The sequence below is a fragment of the Anticarsia gemmatalis genome, chromosome 1 (assembly GCF_050436995.1).
Source record: "Anticarsia gemmatalis isolate Benzon Research Colony breed Stoneville strain chromosome 1, ilAntGemm2 primary, whole genome shotgun sequence".
Taxonomy (NCBI): Eukaryota; Metazoa; Arthropoda; class Insecta; order Lepidoptera; family Erebidae; genus Anticarsia; species Anticarsia gemmatalis.
The window spans coordinates 14,071,785-14,098,978 of NC_134745.1; the positions used below are offsets into that span (position 1 = coordinate 14,071,785).

At 34.7% G+C, this 27,194-nt stretch overlaps 2 protein-coding genes and 1 long non-coding RNA gene across 6 annotated transcripts in view; 2 read left to right on the forward strand and 1 right to left on the reverse strand.

Moving 5' to 3' along the window:
* The first annotated feature begins 7,490 nt into the window (after positions 1-7,490).
* shps (putative monoamine oxidase sheepish) lies at positions 7,491-9,381 on the forward strand. The gene has a single exon (XM_076126366.1). The coding sequence runs from the start codon at positions 7,554-7,556 to the stop codon at positions 9,219-9,221; it is 1,668 nt and encodes a 555-aa protein (XP_075982481.1). The 5' UTR covers positions 7,491-7,553; the 3' UTR covers positions 9,222-9,381.
* A 15,764-nt stretch (positions 9,382-25,145) lies between these two features.
* LOC142977460 (uncharacterized) lies at positions 25,146-26,255 on the reverse strand. The gene is made up of 3 exons (XR_012959701.1): positions 26,173-26,255; positions 25,947-26,088; positions 25,146-25,240 (listed from the first exon to the last, which is right to left on the reverse strand). It is a non-coding gene; the product is annotated as an uncharacterized LOC142977460 (long non-coding RNA).
* LOC142977419 (proton-coupled zinc antiporter SLC30A2-like) overlaps positions 25,445-27,194 on the forward strand; it is a 31,662-nt gene continuing 29,912 nt past the window's right edge. The window contains exon 1 of one of the 4 annotated variants that reach the window (XM_076121317.1): positions 25,445-25,579. In XM_076121317.1, the coding sequence (XP_075977432.1) occupies positions 25,533-25,579 (47 nt within the window). In that variant the 5' untranslated portion in view covers positions 25,445-25,532. Of the gene's footprint in view, positions 25,580-26,797; positions 26,949-27,194 lie in introns of those variants that run through there. The other 3 variants (XM_076121320.1, XM_076121331.1, XM_076121316.1) reach the window with 3 other exon arrangements.

Consider the following 27,194-nt stretch of genomic DNA (forward strand, 5'->3'; position numbering starts at 1 on the left):
CCCTTAACAATTTCTCCAAATCTGATATCAGTAAAAACAATACTCTTCATGGAAGTGTCACCTCGGACATGTGATAAATCAATAACAGACGGAACTTTCGTGAAAGGTTATCAGCACATGTTACTTTATCTATTAATTATAAATAATTAGGTATGATCTTCACTCTTTAGACCAGTGGGTTTTTGTTGATAGAATTTTTATCTTAGAATAACTATTGTAAATAGCCAATAAGTTACATCAAAAATCTCAAAGTTTGCAATGACTCTCCCATAGTTCGTTTTACACATAACCTAATTTTCTGTTTACCATCTTGCTTTGCTTCCATCTGCATTCAACAGCTATTTTTGATTGACATAATACGAAGTTATTTTTCAAAGGTCTTAATCTTCTACTCATTTTATTGCTTTTTGTAATTTTTTGTTATCGATTTGGCTTTAACATGTGCAGTAATATTAGCTCAGGCTTCTGGTAGGTAAAGGTGTTACACACATGCACTTAGAAGTGGACCTATGCCAGGATTTTTATAAAATACGGGAGAATTATCACCTCATAATATATTAATAATTCTTGGGAAAGTACCACATGAGGCACTGACCTCTGACAATACATAGCAGAAAGGGTAATTTCCCTACTATTTACTTTGAAATACGAGCCAGATATCACAGGGTAGGCATTACGTCACAAGCAACTTGACAATGTAATCAGTAATTATACTCTTATCAAACAATACTGTGTTATCAATACTAATATTAAATTAACCTAGTAATGTTTGTGTTAATTTGACAGATATAGTTATCTGTTGATAGGCCATTACTATGCTAAACAGTTCTGATAATTATTTGTGTTTCTTAGTATTAGTTAATTTGTATTTTGTAATTGAATTTGTATCATTAGATATGGTACAGATGTTGTATTTAACTTTGTATTGGTGTTCTTCAGTTTTGGTCATATATTTATTTATATACTAGCTCTGTCATATTCTTGCAATTTTTACGGTTCTCTTATAAACGTAATAATACGAGTTAAGAAGAGATCCTACATTTAACCTAAAAACCCTCTCTACCTTTTGATAAAAGTAATGACTTTTTTTTGATTTAAAGGTAAACCTAATTCTTGTTATATATTATAAAAATACAAGTAGGTATTCATCTATCTAAACGGTAAACGTTCAAAAAGTAGTACATAAATAATGCCTAAAGTTGCTTCATTTGCTGGTATTCCGCATAAAATAATTCATTACAATACATTTGAAGAAAGAAAAATCGAATAATAAAGAAAAATAAATTCGTTCAACTCTCTGCACAAACCAAATATTCTTAAACTAGCTGACCCGTGCGGCTCCGCTCGCGTGAATTTCGTACTGTTGCTTATTCGTTTGAGCACGCGAATTGCGAAGCGCTCGATACACCTACACATAAAAATGCTAACAACTCTTTTGTCATCTAATGGTTATTTACGAAAGGGACCCGAAGGGCACACAATGTGACACAGGCTCAGGTAGGCCTGATTTCCTGTGGTTACCTTCTTTTCCGCTCTCGTCTGTATCCGTACCAGTTTACAGTGTAAAATATAATACCTTATTATAGACTGACCATTGCTTACCCGTCTGGATTCAGAATATTATTATAGCTACAGACAGACCTATCTGCGCCGGAGCTCTTCACACGCGTAATAATGTATATGTTACTGTAAAAGCCCGAACGGTGGTAAATCCTAAGATTTTCCGGTATAACCTAAGATTTACCAACTCGCAATGGTAAAAGTCCGAACAATTCTTTTATTTCGAACTTTTACCTATATTCACTTGATGATGTCGAGATGTCGCCGGAGCCCCGCTTCGCGGGGCTCCTCCTTCTGGGTGGTTTAAAAAAAAATAACCACGAAGGCTAAGGTGGGAGCTTCGCTTCGCTCGCTCCCACCTTAGCCTTCTAACCTAACCTACCCATGTCGTTTTGCCCAAAACTCCTTCTTTATGACTATGCCACAGTATATTATTATACCGTGAAATAGTTATAAACATAGTTATGAAGGAGGATTTTTTTATATATCGTAACATAGTTTTTAAACTCTGGCTTGTTCGGACTTTTACCATTGAGAGTTGGTAAATCTTAGGTTATACCGGAAAATCTTAGGATTTACCACCGTTCGGGCTTTTACAGTAACATATACTTGCGATGATACGTCCGAAACCGCGTAACCCGTAATTATTGTTTATATATCATCCGTTGTTTATTTTTTAAAACTTACCACATAGTCTGTTTCATAGCTATCCAATTTATTTCCTTAATGCAACCAATTAATTTGGTTATGTGTTTCGAACAACAACGCCATCTGTTAGTTGCGACGAACAACGACAACAAACGAAATTACTCGATTTGCCATCTAGGATATCCCGACCGCACCGGACCCACGTAAACCAACATTTTTGTGTAATATATCATACAACATTTGCTATTGCTTGGTGCGAACAACAGGTATCGATACGGCAGGCGCCGCGTTAACTTTATGCGAATGTTGTGAAATGGATTGTAAAGCCATCTATGGTCTCTATAGGGAAACGCAGGTTCAAACGATTTTTACGTATTTTTTTCAATTTTCTAAAAATCTTTGAAATTTTATGCTATAAAAAGTATCCTAGAACTTGCTCCACTACTTATTCTATGCATATACCAAATTTCAGTGCATTCTATTCGGTAGTTTTTACGTGATAGCGACACATACAGACGGAGGACAGACAGACAGACAGACAGACAGAAAAGAAAATTATAAATTGCAGATTCGGTATCAGTATCCGTTACTAAACATCCCCCATTGGTTTTTTTTTAAATATATTCAATGTACAGAATTGACCTCTCTACAGATTTATTATAAGTATAGATAACTGACTACTAAGTATGAGCTGCATTGTATTTATTCAGTCTACAAAGACCTTTGTATAAGAGCTAAAGCCTTTATCCACGGTCAATGAGCTCTCGTAGTCGAGTTATTAAACCTTTTTTATTGCCTAGTGACTGATAATTGCGGGTCTGTTCTTGAGTGATAAGAATCAGTTACACCTGTTTGTGTGTTTGTTGTTATTTTGTGGCTGATATAGAAGAAAGTTGATTGGATTTATAAAAACAATGAAATAATTGTTTTACTTAAGTAAGCAGTCTTATAACACGCAAATTCGGTTTTAGGAATTCCTTCAAAAACTGGAAACTTTTCCTCGGAACAAAGTTGATTGACATAACTAAAAATATTGGTATATTCTACTCAAGTATGCAGTCTTTTAACACACAAGTCAAGTTTCAGGTATTCTTTTAACCCTTTGACCGCCACTGTCGGCTATACTCGACAAATCAGAACGTGCTCACAACGCTATATTTTTGTCGACATTTTCCGATGAAAGTGTCGTGAGCACTTTCTAATTTGTCGAGTATAGCCGACCGTGGCGGTCAAAGGGAAGAAGTCACACGAATTCAAATAATTAATTATTTATGTAAGTAGTTATTTAGAAGTATGTTTTTCAGTTATCTGGTTACCATAGTACAAGCTCTACTTAATTTAGAATCAAATGACCGTGTCTGAGTTGTCCAATAACAAAAAAGAGACAGTCAGTCGTTATCTTAAGCAATCATTCATTGATTACAAGTGCACATTTACACACTGCACTATTCCCTAAGTACATTGCTACGTCATAATGACGATTGTGATTGTGAAACGTCATCTCGATAGCTTTGTTGTTTGATAAAACTGATATTCAGAGGTGAAACTAAAAATATATATTACGATCAACATTATATTGCATGTTTTAAAAGTGTGACACAGCTTGAGACTACAGCTCGTGTAACTAAAACGATTTATCAACCTGATGATGCATCATCGTGCTTTTCTTAATGTATGGTTAATGGTCAACCTAGTGTCAAAGTTGTTTAAGCCGCCCGAAGGCCTTTGACGTGGCTTAACGACTGTTATTTAAATCGACAACCGGGACCGACTTTTTACGAGACGCCCAGTTCAAATGCCACTGCGGTCAACCATCTATTATATTTTTAGGTCCTAGCTTGTGTTTGCCCTGAGGGGTCGCCACCCTTGTTCCCTGGCCCCGACTCCTGTTTTTAGGGCCAACAAGGACCCAAGAAACTTGAATTGAAGATATATTGACCCCCTACATATTAAAAATGAAATTACGTCCTCTAAAACCCGCAAACCTAAATAGACATTGATAAAACTTTTTTTTTTCTGATTAGATCAAATTTTCATACGAAAATTCTCGATAGCTAGCCAATTGTCGCTGGTCGGTAGTGGTAGAGAATCGAGCTACGGAATCCAAAAATATGTAGCAGACAAAATGAACATCAACATTGAACAACAAGACAGAAACAGCTGCCGTTGCCTAGCAACCGTCCGAGTCGTATTACCTCTCTCCTCCTACAATCAACCGCACTCCGCTTTTCTGACCGCTGACACTACTGCCGTGGTATTAAACTGCAATTCTGTATCTAATGCGGGTCATAACAGGTAAGGAAAGGTCAAGGGCATGTCGCCAGACAGTTTAAGAAAAATCATGACTGTATTAAGGATCTAGAACACAGGTTCCCAACCAGTGGTCCGCGAATGGTTTTAAAATTTTAAATTTTCAGGATGATTATTACACTTTATTTTTAATATACTTACATAGTGGTCCCTGCTAACAAGAATAATATAAAAGTGGTCCCGGACTAAGAAAAAGTTGGAAACTCCTGATCTAGAAGATATATTCCTTTTCACTAAGCCTTGTGTAAGTTATTGTGTTGGATGGTCGTGGGCTCGGCTCTCACTCAGAACAATTAATATGTATTTGTTTCGGGTCTGGTTGTACTTTGTGTCCGTAGTTCTATGTTTGTAAAATCCCCGCATAACAAGAGCAATTATTATTTATTAGTGCGGTAGTGTGTATTTTTTTAAGAGATGTTTCTCAATTCGGTTAGTAGGTATTTACATCGCTTAATACGAGGTTTCCGATTTATGTATTTCATTTTGGATTACCCGATTGTAGATGGGAAAGTATAAGTATGTGTTCATTTCATATAACCATGGTTGTCTGGAAGAGATTGGCACTGTGCGATAAGGCCGCCATTTGTACTACCATTTTTAATCTATTTTGTTTTTATTTTATTCAAGTTTATTTCTTTTCTTTTGTTATTCAGTACAATAAAAAGTTTTTTCATTTCATTTCATTACCAATCAGGAGTGACACCATGGGATCCAAAAAATGCACCAAACCTACTTTAGCTACTTTAAAGAAGTAGCAAAAACTAAATGTATCATTTAATACATTGGTAGTTATAACAGTAATAAGTGTAACTGTTAATAATCGAGATATAATTACAATACTCTTAATAATAGTAGCAACAAAAACTAAACTATTTCAACTAAGTACCGTTGTATTAGGGGTCATACTAAAGACGTTCTCTTAAATGTATTAATATTGTATGTTGGCTTTTTTGCTTGCCAATTTCGTTTTTTTTTTACAATGAGACTATAATAGGAAGGGAAGAATCTGCATGGCGAGTAAGAATAGGTGTAAACTGCGAAAGCAATAATGTTCTAAAGCGGCAATGTGAGTGCTGTAGCATATGTTTTTATCTATGGCAAGAGTTTCTTGTCAGCTCTTCTCATTGGTTCTACTAAATACTTTGTACAATATTGGTTTATATGTTACTGTAAAAGCCCGACCAGTGGTAAATCCTAAGATTTTCCGGAAAAACCTAAGATTTACCAACTCTCAATGGTAAAAGTCCGAACAATACATTTATTTCGACCCAGGAGGAGGTCGTATAAAAAAAAAATGTTAATAGTTATGATATGAATTTATCAACTTTTACCGTGTGATTATGTTAATCCTAAGATCTATCAAGTGAATAGTGGCAAAAGTTCGAAATAAAAGAATTGTTCGGACTTTTACCATTGAGAGTTGGTAAATATTAGGTTTTACTGGAAAATCTTAGGATTTACCACAGTTCGGGCTTTTACTGTAACATATACATATAAGTATACAAAATAATTGAATAGTCTTTATTTTAACTGGCAGATAAAATATCAATAGCAAACGTAAAAAAGCGTTTTTTTTTAAAGTTCCTTATTTTAAATTTTAGTTAAAATTTCCGCTAGTTTAGCTGCCTGGTCGAAAAAAAATATGAATACGTGAACGACCAATGTCAGGGCCAAATCATAATATTATGTAAACGATATAAATTATATTATTATACAACGTTTAGTTTTAATGGAGTGGTCTCAATAAAATTGATATTTTATTGTTTTAAGCCGAGATTTTTTTGGCGTAGTTACAGGATTTACATTTGAATTATAACATTAAAGTAATATTTAATGTTCTATTCCAAAAGGTTGCGAAATAGTATTCGTATCATTTAAGCTGTTTAAATGTTGTTAAAGAAACTATTAGTACTGGAAATAAAAATATATGACAAGCTTCTTTTTCTTTTCAAATAATTCCCAATAGCATATTTAAGTTCTGAGTGTCATAACAATTTTTTTTTTTAAAGACAACTCCCGCACTAAGAATTGCTCTTGTGTCGCGGGGACTTTTACAAACATACAAGCAACGGACACAAAGCACAACCAGACCCGAAACAATTATTTGTGGATCGCAAATTTTCTGGCACCTTAGTAATTCGATAAGAGACTATAAATATATTTACAAATAATATGGAATTTCGTCGCTAGAAAGGCCAAAATTTAATCACTGCCAATCTAAGATATACCTTATCAAAAAAGGAAGGCACGTCGAAAAAAAATAATCACGGTAATAATAGTTTTGATCGTCACTTTCCTTTATTTATCCTTTCCACAGTATTAAATAGTGTAAAATAATATTGAAATAAATGAGAGGAATCTGTGCCTTAAATACCAGACAATTCTAGTTGTGGTAGGCGTAGAAACTTGTTCTAACTTATACTGTTTATTGCAGACGTGCTGAGGCCAAGAGGCAATTGACTTATTGCCAAATGACACCCTGACACTATTTAGGAAGAGCTTTATGATTGTTTTGCTTAATATTATGAGTATTATTACTATTGTAAAATCGCATGATGTGTGATTCAACGAAAAATGATACTAACTATGTGTAATGTTAAATACGAGAATAAACGCGAAACATACATATGTGTGAATAGCCTAAGCCAAAGCGTCAAGCAATTCAATGTAAAATGTATGTTTGGCGATAATTCAGTTAAATATACTGTTTATCTGTTTAGTGAGCTGACTTCAAGCTATTGTCTACCTTTTTTTAAAGTAAAAAGGTTATTTGACTCCTTGTATTTCTTGACGTTGACTTTCATCTAGTTTGGTGGCGTAGAAGGAACAAAGGAATAGTGTTAGTAAACCCTTATACTTTGAGAAAAAATTTAAAAGATATGAATACTTTATTATGTAACAAATAGCAGCAGGCCGAAATAAGTAATAAAGTAAAAAAAATAAAAAACCGCCCATGTGACAGTTGCTTACGTCATCATCAGTCAACAATGCAGTAGGACGCATTATTAGTATTTTAAGTAAATTACATTCCATCTATGGTGAAGAAGCATCACAAAGGAAGTAAAACCAGCGTGAAGGCTGATGTCATCATCCTAGGATGCAGCCTGCCCGGCATCGTGACCGCGAATAAACTGAAGAAGAAATTCGGTGACACGATGGACATTGTAGTACTCGATCTTGTTGGAACTAGCTCCAAATCGGGCTCACGGTGCGGCGTCGCGTTCAAAGACGTCATATCTATGGCAACGCTAGAAGACGAAGAAGAAGATGACGAAGCAAGGCCTGAAAGCAGCGCGAAAAAACAAGTCGAAGCCGCCGCTAAAAAGTACCTCATCAAATACGCTAATGAACTCGGAGTTCCTATACCAAGCGCTATCGTAAACCCTAGAGAACACAACTCTACGCTAAACAAACTCTTCGAATACAGAAATGGAAGTACTGTCCGGTGTACCAACAACTTCAATGATTTCGCGTACCTCAATTTTGTTGAGAAGTTCGAACTAAACCAATATCAAACGTTCTTGGACGGAAGCATGAAACGCCTGTTTCAAACTAACGGCTTCGACGAACCCAGTGAGCGAAACAGACTGATGTACTACGACCGAACGACCATGGAGCAGAATATTTGTGATGCGCTTCTTTTTCCGACATCTAGAGAAATTATGAGGACTACCGTGAAATTGGTGTGTGGTGCGCCGGCTGATACTGTGTCCCTACTCTTCTACCTTCACCAGTGCTTCAGAACAAGTGGCACCAGACATCATATAGATGGAGAAAACACAAGGTTCCGTGAAAAAATTATGGGCTCCTGCAGAAAACGAATATTGGGCCAGCTTTTAGCAAGTATTGCTGACATCGTTGTTACAACAAAATCAATTAAACAAATCCGAACACATACAGGTTCGAACGCTGAGCAAGTTATCTTAGAAACTATGAAAGGTGATACTACTTATATCTGCAAACTGTTAGCTATGGCCTTAAAACCTGATCAGCTGAAATCAATTAAAGTTGACAACCAGTTGCTACCAGAAACGGAGGCAGAGATAACTCATAGTTTAATTCCTGGCAAGGCGAAAAGGTTCATAATACAGTACGAGAACAATTTCTGGGAGAGTCAAGGATTCAGTGGGGATATATTAAGTATGAGAGGTCCCATAATCTGGGCTATGCAGCGACCAAGGTTATCTTTTACGGGTAGTAAGGAAAAATACGCGTCGCTCATTGGCTATTTGATGGTAAGGGATGATGAAGACTCGATGATGGAGAATTCAAAAGATGCTGTAGTGGAACAGCTAACTAATCTATTTGGGTGGGAAGCTCAGTCTCCTGTGGTGTACCGGGAAACATCTATGGATGATATATTTGTTCCCCGCTGTGGGGATTACGTTGGTTTAAGAGTGTTGACAAATGGGGTCAGTCCGAGAGGTTTGGAGTGGGGTGCTTTCGACATATTCGCGGATGGAGACGTGGCTGCAGCTTTGGAGGCAGGGCATACGGCATATCTTCATGTAGTAAGCATTTTGAGGCCTCAAGCTCAAACTTTTGAAGACATATCAGATTCAGACTGGCCGACGGTATTGATGGAGAACCCGTTTTCATGGTGGATGTCACATTTGAACGTGTTGAGTACCATCAAGCTGTCGGTCTACGCAGCTGCTATAGGCGTCGGAATTAAATTGTTACGTACGTATTTGAGGAGGTAATCTCGTATTGTTTTGTTTTTGAAGTCTTTTTGTTTAGAAATGTTGTTTTATGTTTACTTTTGTTCGATCTTTATTTTAGTATGAACGAGCAATAAAGCAATTATATTAAATACTATATCGATTTTTTGTACTTTTATAATTTATAATTTTATTATTTTTTTCTTTTTAGTAAAACTTTACTCTTGCTACAAAGAAAAGAGTATATAGAAAAATGCCGAATTGATCGAGTCGTCTCGAGTTAAGAGCTTAGCAATGCATTTGTTTTTTGGGTTCAACTTTAATTTTTTTTTTTTTTTTTTTTTTAATTATTTTTTAATTATTTTTAATTAATTTTTTTTTAATTATATAAGTTGTAGATAATCCAAACGTCTCATGCAATCAGTTTCACTTTTGATGCCACAAAGATCTAAAAACGCATTGTCAAATAGTAGAGATTACATAATACAACATCAAAAACACTTTTAATAATAAACTTTTACTTATGATCCACAAAACATACATGTAAATCTCTGCACTACATTCTAAACATACCTAATCTAATGCCTATAAAGTCATCTAATTAATTCACGATAGGGACAAGTCGTAAGTATTCAGACCGTGTGCTCATGGGTTTATAAGGGCCTGTACGATGTTCGGCCTCGGAGGCTACAAGGGCAGGGACAGACAAGCGGGTCAAGTGCATTATACGGCTTTGGGCTCGTGACGCATCGCTGATAGTCAGATAAAGTTTTACTAATGTGATGATTTGTCTTTGATAATAAAATACAGTCCATATTACGCATCTCAGTGGACAACTAGTGTATGTCTGATTGAAAGTCATTTAGTACATTGCTACTTTGACGTAACGTGTTAATCACTAGAATGTAGGAAAGAAAACAATGTACAGCATAATGGGTTTCAAATAGCTTTTAACTGAGATACGTGATAGCCCTGGCAGGGTTGTATTTCATATTTTCAGTAGAATGGTATTTTTAATAAGGCTAAGATAATATATAGTAATTAGCTTACTGCTCTGCTGTCTATGGTGCATCTTAACCTACAACTTGGACAACATTACATAAATGTATACTTTTCTACTTAAATGCAATTGGTTGCTATTATTAAGAAAGTAGGCGTTTTACCGACAAATAAATTTAATTCGTTTTAGGTACATATTAACATATTATTTTAATATGTTAACTGGCATTAATATGTGGCTTTTATAAACAAATTTCTTTGAAAATTTGCTAAATAACAAAAACTCACGATAAAAAGGAAAATACTCGTCACTAGTTAAATTTAAAAGCGCCTGTTCAAAACAGGCAGATAAAATATCGGAGTAAAAATTGCTATTAAAATATTAGCAGGCTCTCAGTAAATTTCTTTTATTTTTGAACTGCATACAAGTCTATGTAAATTTCTACCAATAAAACAAAAGTTATACCTACACATCAACCTATTGATACAAGGGTAACGGATCTGTCATTCAACCTTGGTAACAAAATATGTAGGTAGGTACAGCGACAAAAACAACGCCGCAAATACCTTTTCATATTATTTAGTCTAAGTTCATCAATGTCCCACTGTTAGGCAAAGGCTTCCTCTAAAGAGTTTTATTTTTTTCACCTTTTACTCACTTGCTGTTCTTGGCATAAAACATGTTCGTTATCATGAACATGTCTATAGTTCTACCATCTTCGATCGGGCCAGTTCTGTCAACACCGATTATCTTGCTATAAAAAGGCTATAGCAAAAACTTATCAAATAAATATTTATAATTTATGAAACTGTTTTTACGTTAATTAGATCAACTTCAAACGGAAGTGTTTGACAGCAAAAAGAAAATGGCGTAACGGAAGAGGAAACGTTTATTTTTACTCAACGCTCTGTTGAACTCAAATGTCACATGAATTGTTTAGTAATCTGATTATTGTTTACAATAAAAACTATTATTAATTTCATTATAATAATGTAATCGCGGAAGTCGTTATTAATTTGCAGCTAGATTATTTACTGTGACGATAGTTGTATATGATTAAAAATGCTATTTTCATTCTAATACATTTAGCATTTTCGGGAAAGTAATTAATTGATGATTATTTTACAAGTATAGCTGTTAGATGGTTAAAAATATATATATAATATGATAATATATATATGATAAATATATATAAAATATGGATATGTGTTACATATCTTAAAATAAATTATAATACACAAAATCATGCTATTTTCCCATAGCATAGGACGCTAGGCAGGGAGCATAGAACGCGTTGTTGAGATCCCTTAAAACTTCCCTTGCTTCATTTACATCCATACTTTTTGTCATAAAAGAAAAGTCAATTAATAATAACAATTGTTTTAAAGCAAGGAAGCTGTTTTCGATTATCTGTTTTTGTGATCCGAGACTCCAATAAACTAATTTGATTTCGGATTGTTGTTTAAACAGTTAAATCAATTGAGATCCTCACTAAACAACCAACTAAGAAATACCATATTTAAAATCTATTTTCAAATATAATAATATGTATCACCGCAGTACACGTGTTGCATACTAATGAAATCACAATTTTATTATCATAATATAGTTTATGTTTATGTAAAGAAAATACTGACGTCACTTGGGTTTTTAACGAGAATGTTATTGTTGATACATTGTGATTATGTTTATTTACTTTATTTACGAATTTGATCAAAACTCACTTTTTTGGGGAGAGATGACATATTCTTCTAGATAGATTGTTTATTCTTTCAATAAAGAAAATAAAGAAAATGAAACTAGATGAGTTAAAAACACTCTGATATCGAAATTTTCTGATAATTTATTCTGAAAACTTCATCTGAAACGACATCTTTCCCATATACTAATTACTTACGTTGATTTTCGTAGTTGTTAGTTAAGTGGTTACGGTTATTGAAATACGATATTATTTGATTATCGTCATTCAGAGCTAAGTGTATCACCAATACGACTTTAAGGGTAAAAACCTCGTTCCCCAGACTGATAGCAGACCCTGTGCTTGTTGTCACTGGCCATTACTAAAGGAACATGATTATCGTGACCGCTATTATACCATTTATAGGTATTGGCGCTTCCCCTGTTGCCACCGACCATGTTGGTATATAAAAAGACCAGAACAAAAACTTAACAAATAAATATTTATAACTAGCTGACCCGCGCGACTTCGCTTGCGCCACATGTATAAGAGAGAATGGGTCATAATTTTCCCCGTTCTTGTAACATTTTTTACTCGTACTCTAGTCCTATTGGTCATAGCGTGATGATATAATATATAGCCTTTCTCGATAAATGGGCTATCTAACACTGAAAGAATTTTTCAAATCAGACCCGTAGTTCTTGAGATTAGCGCGTTCAAACAAACAAACAAACAAACAAACTCTTCATAATATTAGTATAGCTTTATAATATAGTATAGCTTTATATTATAGCTTTATAATATTAGTATAGATTTAGTAAACTGTTTTTACGTGAAATAGATCAACCTCAAATCAACGGACGTGTCTGACAGCAAAAAGAAAATAGCGTAATAGAGACAAGTGTATCACCAATACGACTTTAAGGGTAAAGACCTCGTTCCCCAGACTGATAGCAGACCCTGTGGAGCGAAAGGTGTGTGACTCAACGTGCGTCATAACTTTACAAGGCTCCGTCAGTTGATCTTGAGTTGAAAAGATAAGAAAGAGATTATGTTTTATATCGTATGTTGACTATTTTTACAAGATATGTATTTTTATTGTAGTATTTAATTATGTAGGTCACAGTAGGAACAGAAATTACTTTATCTCTTCGGAAACTACAAGTTTGAGAAGGAATGCTATGGATTCTCTGTCGATTACGCTTAATAAAAATGAAGTAAAATTAAATTTTACTTGCACAACAACGGTTCCCATAGACTCCATAAAGTGACAAAATAGGGCGAACTGCTAGCTCATGTAGTTACGAATTATTATAATACATTTAGTTTACACTCTTTAGACGAAAAAGCTAGTACGATTGCCGGCTTATTTGTCTGATATGGTACTTTTGGATAATCCAAAAAAACCTGACAAAAGTTGATTCAATTAGCCTATAAATTAAACATTTTTCAATGGCGACATTCCAAGTCATCTTGTAACAAACTGTAACAGCGAGTGGGTCAGTAATGTCGATAATGTCAGCTTGTATGAACACGCAACACCGCAGTAAGCCACCCATAACAATTAGACATACGTTGCGCAAACACTTTCCTTTCGACACACCCAAATAGATTATATTGTATAACATTTACTATACGGCTTGATTGGTTGCGATTGTTTTCATTTGCTTGTAAAAGACTTCAGTGATCTGTTAATAATAGAAGAAAATTATAAAGAAGGAATCTCCTTAATCTACTATAATGATTCGTACAAAGCTTCTCTGAAGCCGAATTTAACTGTGGTGAAAGATGTATGTCATTAGTATTTGAAATACCTATAATATACGCATTAAACTTTACTTACTTACTGAAGTCAAAGTAAGGTATAATATCACAAATCACTTTTACGAATAGGCTGCTACATAGACGCTGAAATCTATATCTGTAAATAAAATTTAAAGCGGTCAAGCCGATTTTACGCCCTATAATAGCATGACTAAGTGCGGATAGTGTGAAGGCACGTGTATCAAACAATCAATAAAATCTTTTTTAAACTAAACAGCACTTATCCAACGAGATGACTTTTTACTAAACATCTCATGAAACTCAAACAAAAATACAACATCAAACATTAACTGCACGTTTGGCGCAGTGGTTTAAGCGGTCACCTCGCCGCAACAACCGTAGCGCCGCGTGTGGTGGGTTCGAATCCCACCCGGGACAAATCTTTGTGTGATGAGCACGACTATTTGTTCTGAGCCTGGATGTTAATGTATCTATATAAGTATGTATTTACAAGAATATAAGTATGTTTATCAGTTATTTGGTTACCATAGTACAAGCTCTGCTTAGTTTGGAATCAAATGACCGTGTGTGAGTTGTCCAATTATATTTATTTATTTATTTCACCCATCGTTTTTTCGTACATTCTAATCACCAGCGTCAGTCAAAATTCTGGAACCTTCTACCAGGAAACTAAAACATTTGACCAGTCTCAAGGTAGCGAGACAAAGTTACATGTGATATTACACAACAGTTTATTCATTCATAGGCCATCACCAGTAGTTTAGGCGCGAGGTCAGGAGTCAAGTGCAGCTGTTTTTCCTTCCTTCCTGGTGACCAGAATAGATGAAGTTAGTCAATGATGTCAAAGGCTTTTAGGAAATTAAAGTGCACTGAATGATTGGGTGTAAAAATCTGAGTATAATGACAGTTAACATACTTAAAATCACGCCCTTCCATAGGGGTAGACTGTGACTAAGGAACGACTCTTGGTTCGACCAAACTTCTCTTACTTCATTCACATCCCTACATCTTGTCATACAGGACCATCGATAACGATTACTGCACACGGATCAATGACAATATTTGCAGCAAATAATTGGAAAGAGCAATAACTACTAGGGCCGTGTCGTCTGTATCTAAAACTACTTATTCGTGCATCTGGACCAGGTCATCTAAGTAGAGCTACGTCAACAACTGCAACATTAAATTTTAAAGATACGCGCAACATTCGACAAATATGTAGTCGCAAAAGTAAATAAATGCCACCCAATGTTGTCTAATTCCTTTCCACTATCACATTTGGTTTCCTAAACTTACTCAAATCATCTTCCTCACTCGTACAGTTTTATATAGCAATTAACGCGAAAAGTATCAATCTAGTGACTTTTTTTATTAATTGACATCAGCTTGATCACCAACTCTTCAACTCAGTGAATATCTAGCGCAGTTTTTTTACCGTTGTTTTAACCATCGAGTAGGTAAATGCCAATAGTTAAGGAAGGTTCTAGGTCTCCTTCGTAAGGAAATCGGTCCCATCACGTCTTGTTCGACCTTTTAGACTCGCACGTCCTTATAATGTGAGTGTGTGTATGTATTATGTACTAGAGGCCACCCGCGACTTCGTCCGCGTGGAAACCCTTCTCGTGTAAATCCTAATCCCTCGGGAACTCCGGGATAAAAAGTAGCCTATGTGTTATTCTATTTCGTCAGCTTCCTACATACGAAATTTCATCGTAATCTATTCAGTAGTATTTACGTGAAAGGGTAACAAACGTCCATACATACATACTCACAAAATTTTGCATTTATAATTAGTAGGATAGAATGGGTTTGTGTGTGTTCGCAGGTGTCGACGGGTTCAAACGCACGCGCACTTTAGTATAATGGACGTAATAGATGATAGCCTTATAAAATCGATAGATAGAACAAGACGGCCTTATTGGTCTGTGTTCCAGCTAAGTAATTAATTTCGAGAAGAAGCAAAGATTTGCATACTTAATAGATAACTGATATTTTACTACGCATATTGTTTATATCCATTTTTCAATTCTGGGATACCCCAAATAGGTACAGCTGATATTAGTGATTGTAATTGTGCACCCTATTTAATGGAAATTTTCAAACAACAATTCTTTTGTATAATAATTTCTTAGCCAGCTGTATGTAGTGGCCAAATAATACATAGTGTATATAATATAGTGTCATTGTCATGTAACAGATGGTATGTTCACGCTATGACTGTCTCTGGGTAACGCAGGTGGTAAGACAGCACGTGTCAGTGTTTGATGTTTTACCAACATCTGACTACTGCGTCTACAATAGGCGTCAGGTAAAGACACATACAATACTCACACTACATACTAAGGTAAAAAAAATACTGCAAATCACTTCAGAAAATATTTAAGAAAGAATGTTTGTCGAACTGAATAATGATTTTTTCGCAAATCATGGTTGTCACGAATATCCAAAGGAAGAGCGCTACTTTCCTTTGTGAATATGGTGTTTCTGCGATAAGCTGTCTTTTTAATCAATATATGTACCTATATACTTTGCAACCAAACTCTTTCAAACCAGAAGCTGACTATCTCACTATGGGATAAAAAGTAAGAAAGGGTCTCTTTTTACTGTCTCTAAGCCAATACTGGACGAAGCGTGTTGGTGGTCAAATTATTGTATGTGTACCACCCTGTTTTGCATTACATATATACCCCTTACCCCCCACATTACGCAAGAGACTGTGTTATCATTCCTCCGTATTGTTGTCGCAGACTTGTTTTATTGTTGCGCGTGCGATGCTTCCCTGAAACCAAGCGACACGACGTAATCATTCCAACACAATGTATCTTTAAAGGTAGGTCTACTTTAGTCAAATCGAGCATGAACCGAGCACAAACTTTTAAAGTCTATCATGAATGTAACTGCTGCCGGAGGTATACAAAATTTTTTTTGCATCGTTTTTTTTTGCCAATTATTCCACATATCCGAGTGGTACATTAAGTAAGCACTTTCGATGTAGGTGGTCGACGTCGACGGTCCGAACCCGAGGCAACAGACCAATGACTCCTCGAAGTTATGAGTTAAATTGAAAAAGAGAAATAACTTGGTCTAACCGTGAAGGAAAACATTGTGATAAAACCTTGCATATCTAAAGTTTCTGTGATCAATTTTTTGAGAGCATGTTAGGTCTCCAACCCGCAACTTAATAAAGGCCTAAAACCACTCCTTGGTTCGGGAGGGTAGAACCTTAGTATAGTCAGCAGAGGGACAGTAACGGGTTAATAAGTGACATAAACAGCTTCGGCTACTTTAACCCGCCTACTTTAGGATAAGGCCACTCAGCTCACACGACCTGATTTTTGTTCGGTTTACGCTCGCGTGCTCGGCTCGTCCAATGCAGACCCACCTTAACACTTGGAATACAATGTACCTTTACGAAGTGCGTAGTACAATCATGTTGATATTACGGCATTCTTGGGATATTCTTAATTGTTATAAACAGGTATTATGTGACATGTCTAATGGCTGTTGTGGGTGCTTATTCGTGTTAGGTTTTACTTTACTTTATTGTTTCTGTTTTCTTGTTTTGTAAATAATGGAAGAGTATCTTTTTACCATAATTGGAAATAAGACACTCATGTTAAATACCCAATAAAACTCCGGAAAGAAACTGAACTACACCACGATGGCCAGATTATGAATTCGCATTCCTTTAAAACGTTTTTCATTATATTTTTCTTCCTCAAGAGATAAAAATTATAATACCTATATTGGTTTTGAAACAAAAACGTATACCGCTTTAGATCTCGTTATTTTAGAGGTATTTACAAACATAAAAACACGCATTCTTCCCGCAGAGGAAGACAGAGACCAGATAATGCCCTTTGATGAGATCTTTACATCCTTTTGTGCTTCATTCACATTCATACATATTGTCATAACACATGACCATTTTAAACAATATAATCTCACAAGAAGTGTCAGTCACACTTAATCCAAATCATCAGTAACTTCAGAATCATGCTTACATAACAGCTACATAGTTTCTGAACAAAAACTGTAAATAAAAACGTTGCCTTGTCGCCGACCATGGTTTTTACTGAAACGTTCTGTGGTCTAATAACTAAAAACTTATGGGACGGTACTGATGATAAAAAATAATATTTATTTTATGTTCCTTTGTAGTTAGATGGTTTGTTTTGTGGTTTTTCTTTAGATACGTAAAGCATCTATAGCTTAGGTCTTCTAGATGATTTCCTGCAGCATAAAATCATATAAAAATTACAGTTCATATCATACACTTTTGTAAACGATGCAGCTGTGGAAGTTTGGGATTGCATGCCCGAATGTCTCTTTTCTACGATCGGACAGAGTTATAAGTAGAGACTTTCCTGACCAAACCACAAAATGTTGTATCCCTTATAAGGACAGCGTATAATATATTATCTTTCATATATTCTACTTTAAATTGTAGGTCCCAGCTAGCATCTTCTAAGATCTTTGACAGCCGTTACTAGTTATCAGAAACTTGAAAGTCTGACAACTAGTCTTGCCGAGGTTTAACATGTTATAACCCATGTAATTATGTTGTCGAACTTTAGATAAGTCCTTATTCAGTACAGAAGTCTATTACTCCACAAAGTATCAAATGTACACGCATTGATGCAATGTCAAGTTTATCGTGTAACTGACTAAAATCCGAATGTAATTAATAAAGCACTGCTCCAGTTTAGAGCAGTTAAAATAACGAGATTTACTTCATTGAGAAACTATGTATTGACACAGTTTTATAACTTTTGTACCTTTATATAATATACAGTTTGGAAACATTTTCAAAGTGTTTGATGACTTAGCTAAGTTAATTTTAAAAAGTATTTGAACCAATTCTTATCAAAAATGTTCTCTGAACTTCTGTCAAAAAAAAAGTCAAAAAAAGTCAAAAGTCATTTATTCACAACAAAATAGAGTACATAATGGTGTTACTATATTATTATAAAAGTGCTATATCTATTTAACCTCGAAAAGGTATGTGAATTATTTTATAAAAGTGTCATAGAAATTACAATCAAAATTATTACAATTATTACGAATTAAAGTTATTATATTATCAATTAAAGTAAAGTCTCAGAATTCAAATAGTGTCTTAAAATTAAATAGTGTCTAATAAATACAAATTACAATAACAATGTCAAGAACTTAATGATTTACACCAATATTTTGCTTGGCTTTTATACAGTTTTACACATACTTAATTTATTTTGCTTTGGAGCCATTCATTTATTGAGTATATATTTCTTTCCAATAATATTTTTTTAAGTTTGCGTTTAAATAGCGATATAGGTAGTTCTTGAATGTGAGAGGGTAACTTATTGAACACTTTAATACACATTGCGTAACAGTTCTTTTGTATAAGGGTTGTTCGTGGGGTAAATTCTAGAACTAGCCGTTGTCCATTTCTAGTATTTCTAGGATATAAATCTTTAGCTTTTGTAAATAGGTTTATATTATTAGATTTCAAATATGTACATGCCTGGTAGAGTCAACACTTTTAACTCTTTAAAGTACGGCTTACAGGATTCCCAGGAGGGAATTCCAATCATTGCTCTGATACATCTTTTTTGTGCCAAAAATGCTCTAACGGCATCAGTTGAGTTGCCCCATAATATCAAACCGTATGTTAAGGTGGAACTAACATAACCGTAGTATGCTGTTAGTACTGTCTGTCGTGTCGATGTTAATCTGAGCCTATTTAAGACAAATACAAAACTATTGACCTTTTTACATACACCCTCAATATGTTTCCGCCAGTCACAGTATTTATCCAGTGTTAGTCCTAGAAATTTTGTATCTGATGTTTCATTTATTTTTGTGCCATTATATGCAATATGTCTTTGAACTATCTGTGATCCATGAGTTTGAAATTGTATATAGTTTGTTTTACCTATATTGGCCTGTAAGTTATTACTCTCTAACCATTGTATAACTTTACCTACTGTCGTATTTATTTCATTGTCATAGTTAAGAAGATTGTTGTATGTCAAAATAATAGATATGTCATCAGCGAATAGAATGCAATTATAAGATGTAATGTCAGGTAAATCATTAATGTAAATTAAGAAATACAGTGGCCCAAGAACGCTTCCTTGAGGAACTCCATACGAATTAATTAAATAGTTAGACCGTTCTTGTCGTATGGAAGAATCTGCTCCCATACAAGTAATTTCCACACACTGTTTTCGGTTTTGCAGATAGCTTTTCGTCCATTCCAGAGCTGGACCTCTTATACCGTAATTACTTAGTTTTTCTAATAGGATTTTATGCGAAACGAAGTCAAATGCTTTTGACATGTCAAAAAAGATAACTGTGGTCGGTTTTTTTTTATCAAGATTTTGAATGACATTATTCATTAAATTAAATGCTGCAAGAGTCGTGGATTTTCCTTTTTGGAATCCATTCTGTTCGCTTTTTAGTATTTTAAACTTGTCCAAATATGCGACTAGTCTTTTTTGCATGGCCTTTTCAAACACCTTAGAGAATATAGGTATCAACGTTATTGGCCTGTAGTTTGATATTTTGGTTTTATCTCCTTTTTTAAATAGTGGCTTGACTACAGACTTTTTCAGAGACTCTGGGAAGGTACCTTCTTCAAAAGATAAATTAATTAAATATGTTAAATGAGGCACCAAGAGGTTAACGCAACCAAAACCAAGAGGTTCTGTGCGATTAATCATATCTTTACTTCTTCAAGTTGCACCAAATTCTAAGAAATACTTAAAACAAGATCGCCTTTACCTTTTAAATAACTAATATCCCATAGAAATGTAGTTGTTTACATTTGTAAATATGTTGTTTATCTGTCATCCATTTAGAAGCGTGTCAAGGCGGGTTTTTAAACTAGGTAGGTAAATTGCTTTTAAGATCAAATGTTGCAAATAGCAAGTGTAGGCCCGGTTGCAATGAAACGAAACACGTAGTGTTGGAATTTTATTCGAATAAATTATTTGTCTGTAATTTGCTTATTTGTTGTAACAGAGATAATAAAAGGTATGTTATTTTTCTTTTTAAGAATAAATTCTAATTTTAATGCTTATATCTAGCGCACTTTTGACGTTTCTTACATCTCTATCATCCTCTCAACCTAACGTTTAAACAGCACTTCATTTAATAGCTTTAAGATAAACAAAATCTCCTTTTTGAAATTCAGTACTTAACTTAGCAATTTTTCTAGACCGTGGCTTTTAGATTGCAAGTAAACCAAATGAGAACGTTAGACCTAAGTCGCTTTATCTTATAGGTACAATGCTGTCTAGGCATCCTGTTTGTTTAAGCAGGTAACAATTGAAAACAAATACGCTTTAATGAATGACCGCCATGCCACAAGGTGGATCTTTCTATTCAAAGGTCATGCCTAGAAATGACGCAAATTGTAGAATATTCATATTATTTAGCCTACTATTATCTAGTAAGGGTAACATGCACCGTACCTACGCAAACATAAAGCTTAGATTAGGGAATACTTCATTGAAGCAATAATAATACAACATCAAAAACGATAAAGTTAAGTATTCCATTTGTCTAAACCTAATTAGGTTTATCTTAATTAATCTTTGGGGTCGGCTCAGGTAAACCAGAATCCTTATACGCTGCTTCCCCAGGTGGTGACAAATCCGCAATTGGAATTAGCTTAAAACAGCGAATCTTTAGCAACTTCCATCTTTCACAACAATTTCTTCGAGTAGTCGTGAAGATTCCAGAGTATTTATTGTCTTCGTAAAATACTTTTTTATCATTAAAGTACGATTCTCAATAGTAAAAGGAGTTGATAGGTCTCCTCTAACGTAAATTCAAACTCGAACGAAAATACTAAAGCCGTTAAAAACATGTCTAAATCACAAAAATACAGCTTGTTAGCATGATTTGCATTGAATTCCGTGATTCGTACGAATTGGCGAGGTTTGCTCAGTGTCCAACCGACACGGCTATTTGATATGGTATATAATTTCACAAAATACATTCCGTGCTTACATGCCATAATGCTAACTTGTAATAATAACTACTTTCAACATTTGTTATTTTGACACTTTATTATAACATGTTATTGAACACGAAATTGTTATGTTTAAAGTTTTTTGTACGTATTATAGAAGTGATAATGCGAAGATATTTTTTAATTCTGTATAAATATGTTATGTATGTTATCCTCTATTTGACTCAAATAAGACAAAGAATAAGGAGAGTTTAGGCCTCAGCTCATACATTTTCATATTTACAATATATTGTATACTTAATTGTAAATATTTTGTTTTTTGTTAATTATTTATAGTTTAGTTTAGTATAATGTTAAAAGTTATTTATAGTTTAGTTTAGTATAATGTTAAAAGTACGTATGTAAATAGGAATTGGAAATAAAGTAATTAATACATTTTCGATAACCAAAATTGACCATGCAAAGATTCATTCAGCTAATATTCGTTAAATTATTATTTCTCTAGGACTGACTGTAATTGAATCGATTTTTATCTTGTCGAAGCTTGGCATCACTGCTCAAACTCTACATTGTGTGTGTTCCAAGCTCGATCACAAACGATATCAGATATATGGAACCGGTGATAAAACCCATAAAAGAGTAAGAACTAAAACGCCTTAGGATACTTTATTTTTGAACAAGACGGACAAATAGCTGTTACTTAGACAGATCTTCTAAAGATTTTTGTGAAATTTATTAAGTAAATTGACAAAAAAAATCAATAGGCTAAAGTTTCCAAAATAATGACTCATATTCAGTCAATGGTGTATTTTACAATAACGATAACGTATCGTGTCTACTCACGTGTTTATGTTTCTAGGGCAACAGTCCCGACGATAGCGCAATGTAGTTCAAAATGGATACGTTCAATAAATAAACAATGATAATTATTAAAGGAGATCATCCATTTTGGGCCTTTTTTCAAAGTGCCGGCCAACAAAAAAAAGTGGCATGTATCGATAGAGCTAGCCATTTGAAGCAATAGTTAGTATGGCACGAAACCGGTAGGATCGCTTTGAACCGAGTTATACAGGTTTGAAGATTCATAATATTCAAACATTAATTCATTTCTGAAAGTGCTGTGAAACATAAAATAATGATTGATTTTGCTAGAATTAACTATCTAAAGCAAACGACCACTCTGAAGTTGATTTAAGGTCGTAAGCACACGTATCAACTCGGAAACGGGTCGTCACCGTATCAACTCGAGCTCATCAGTATTATTTGTATGTAATTCCCTACTGTAACACACTTATCGGAATCGTTATGTGATCGCCCCGGCTCACGACCATAGGAGTGGTTCGTATGCGCATTATGCATACACCAGCACCCACGGTGGAGTGCGGGGCTATGTGCAAATTCCGATAGATTTGTGGGCATACCTTCTAAACCGCAACATGGTTCCCTATAACAAGGACCCTCATCACAAATCGTGCCCGAAGCACAAAATATTGTTCCACACGCCAATGAGTCGCACCCTCGGTTGTGTGCAACTAACAAACCATCGTCTAGGTAAGAGGTCACCTAGAGTGTTGCCGTTGGGTTGTTATGTCCGACTTATCGGCATGTGGAACAATATTTTGTGCTTCGGGTACCATTTGTGATGAGGGCCCTTGTTATGAGGACACATGTTGCGATTTAGAAGGTATGCCCGCCCTTCTATCGGAATTTGCACATAGTCCTGCACTCCACCCTGGGTGCTGGTGTATGCGTAATGCGCATACGAACCACTCCTATGGTCGTGAGCCGGGGCGATCACATAACGATTCCGATAAGTGTGTTACAGTAGGGAATTACGTACAAATAATACTGATGAGCTCGAGTTGATACGGTGACGACCCGTTTCCGAGTTGATACGTGTGCTTACGACCTTAAATCAACTTCAGAGTGGTCGTTTGCTTTAGATAGTTAATTCTAGCAGAATCAATCATTATTTTATGTTTCACAGCACTTTCAGAAATGAATTAATGTTTGAATATTATGAATCTTCAAACCTGTATAACTCGGTTCAAAGCGATCCTACCGGTTTCGTGCCATACTAACTATTGCTTCAAATGGCTAGCTCTATCGATACATGCCACTTTTTTTTGTTGGCCGGCACTTTGAAAAAAGGCCCAAAAATGTATGGAGCGTGGATGATCTCCTTTGTACATTCATAGGTTGGTAACTTTTATTCGTCTCTTTTTTAAAAAGACAACTCCCGCACTTAGAATTGCTTTTGTGTCGCGGGGACTTTTCCAAAAATACAAACACGGACACAAAATACAATCAGACCCGAGTGTATTTGTGCATGGTACAAATAGTTGTTTCGGGTCTTGCTCCGTGTGGGAATCGAACTCACGACCTTGCGACAAACTGGTAGAGGCGTGGTGATCGCCTTAAGCACTGTGCCACACGGAGGCTATCAAAAAAAAGTTTCTGTTAAATTACATAACAAAGAAATTACCTTAATAAAATGATAGCCGTATTTTTTTCCTTTAGGAAAGAACACACAATAATAAAATTAAAACTAGGCAATAAGAGATATTTTCAATCTAGCTAAGTGCAGACTGGGGACTTTGCATGCCCTTAAGATATGCGTTTAGAACTTTTATGCAAGGTTTATCACGATGTTTTCCTTCGTTAGAGCAAGTGATAAATATTTCTAATTAACACATAACCTAGATAAGTGCTTTAGTCCAATGAAAAGTTAAATTTAGGGTTTTCAGAGGACTCAATTTATTTTATTTAATGTATAGGTGAGGTCAGTAGCGGTTTATGTATGTTCAAGTTTTTGGGGTCGCTACCCCCCGGCCCGTCCGCTATCTTATAAAAAGGTAGTAGGTCGTCTCTATAAACGCAAATAAAGGGCCTAAAAAAATTAACATTTCAATAGACTAATTGATTTGTTGCTTCGGGCTCGAACCATCGACCACTTGCGAGAGCGTAGCCAACTAATACCACTCGGCTATCACTGCTTAGTATCTTTGCATAGTTTAGTAGTTAGTACTAACAAGCAAAAATCTAGTAATTTTCCATCAAAACATTCTCTACGCGAGTTATCTGACTAGTATGTCGTGTCGAATTGTGAATAAAGATCCATTATAGATTGACGCAAGCGTTTTAATGCACAAAACATAGTTTACTACTCCAACACGCTACCTGGTTTTATCATTTTAAAACGGATTGCATTTATACGAGACTGAAAAACTCTAGTTAAACTTATTTTGTATTAAAAGTAAATAAATAATAATAAAATAGTATTTTCTCCACTCGGTACTATCGACAGTTTAACATTTAAAATGTATGTACAAATGAAAATAACATAATTATGTCATAAGCGACGCACTAGGGGCGCTGATCAATTTTGCATGTTTCTTGATAGGTACAGGGTTGCCGTTTGAGTTAAAATAATACTCCTTCAATAAGACGAATAGACCTTACCTACTAGTGTTACTGGTTCGTTAAAAGTTCGACATTATCATAATGCTTTATTAAGTAAATTTTCTATTTTCTTTGCTGTACGAAAGAGTCATGCCGTCCTCCTCTCACGCCATAAGCTCCGATTTAAAAAAAGACCCTTGCACTAAAGAAGTAATGTCTGTTTCACAGTCACGCTGAAAAATGAATAAAAAACAGGATAAACAATTTGACATAATGTACCATTTATGAATAGAACTTACGACATTGTAATACAGTAAAGATAAAAGTTAGGTACAAGCGAAATGACGTCAATTAACCAATGTACTTACTTAAAAAGCGTGCAAAAGACCAGCAATTATTATTTTTATATCTATTAGTAATTAAACAAACTTATAGCAGAACAACTAATAACAGTAGAGTCTATTATTTATTATATAAAAGTTCAGAGTACACGGTGCAACAGTGATAAGTATTTTGTTCGCAAACATGGTGACTTCTAAACAATATGTTGTGAGTAAAATTAAACATATTATGTAAGTGAACTTCATCAATATTTCATCTTATTTTTAGTAACATATTTCGTATTTTAATTAGGTACTTTAAATAAGTAAAGCCCTAATTATAATTTGGTAAATTTGCTCTTTTAATAGTGGTTTTCGTTTTGACTGCCACCGTGGCGTAGTGGTTTAGGTCGCCACGTCGCTACTATTGCGTCGGGAGGTCGGGGGTTCGATTTCCACACGGATTAATTATTTGTGCAATCCACAAATATCGGATCTGGTTGTACTTTGTATCCGTTGTTTGTGTGTTTGTAAAAGTCCCCGCGATTCAAGAGCAATTCTTATTGCGGGAGTTGTCTTTTATAAAAATTAAGAAAGAAAGATAAAGATACATACTTACATTACTTACTTTGGATAGGTAAAATAACTTCTTCGTTATGCCAATTTTAGTGGTCGTAGCAAATCTGCTATCCGAGATTACAGGTCTTAGTTGAATGCAATTCCAAGTGTCAGCGTCTCCCAATCTTCTATTTTCTACAATACTAGAACATACTGTTTATCTTATTCTCTGTTATGTTATTTACATATTAAACTCATCGAAATAACTTGTGTACGAAATAACTTACCAAATAGAATACTTAGTCAATATATCCCTGTCAGAACATAGCCTGCTATCCATGTCAAAGATTTAAAAAATACTAGACTTTAATGTACTAAACGTAAAGCCGAATACTAATTAATTTTACTTTCATTTTCAATTAATAAATAATTATACCGTCTGTGTAGTAATTATGCATAATACGATATAATAGTGGCTGTGAAAATTGTATACAACACACAACAGCGAATTTAATTAAATTTTCTTTTTATCTACACATTTTGTGACAAGCTGACGTATTTATTTAAAACTAATTTTTACCCGTTACTTCATCCGCGTGTGTGAATTTCCCGGGAAAAATATATTCAGTGTTAATCCAGGTTTTAAACTGTCAGTGTGCTAAATTTCATAAAATTCCATTAAGTAATTTTTGAGTGAAAGAGTAACAAACGCACAAACTTTCGCATTAAAAATATTAGTTCGATTTTTAAACGAATTCGGCACAAGCACCTCATATATAAGGCCGAATGTATTAAAAATAAAACGTTACTAAACGAAATTTCTCATGAATTTAGTTTCAGTTAGATATGAAAATATACTAAATTAATTGTGAATAAAGTTTATTTTATATTTGAAAATATGTTAGTGTTTTAAATGGTCTGTTTGAATAAGTGTATTTAAAAACAGTGCACGTTTCTTTGAGGTCAAGTGTCCAGCCTCGGAACAACGTTACGGCATTGCTAGTGGGAATAGCTACGTAATATTAATACATGACGGAAAACATTTGCTTGCGAATGAAACTTGGTAACTATTTGAAATATTATAAGAGTTATTGGTAATTTGATAGAGCTTAGGCAATTATAAATATATTACGATAAGTTTATGTGGTTTTTGATCTAAGAGTAGAGGCAATTTAAAATATACGTTTGCCGTTTTAGTTTAATGGTTACTAGGGCTACCTGGTACCTTAGGTTCTGCCGATCGTTTAATACAAATCTGTGGTTTAACTCGCTTATTAAAATATTGTGCAAGACCCCGGGCTCGTGTCCC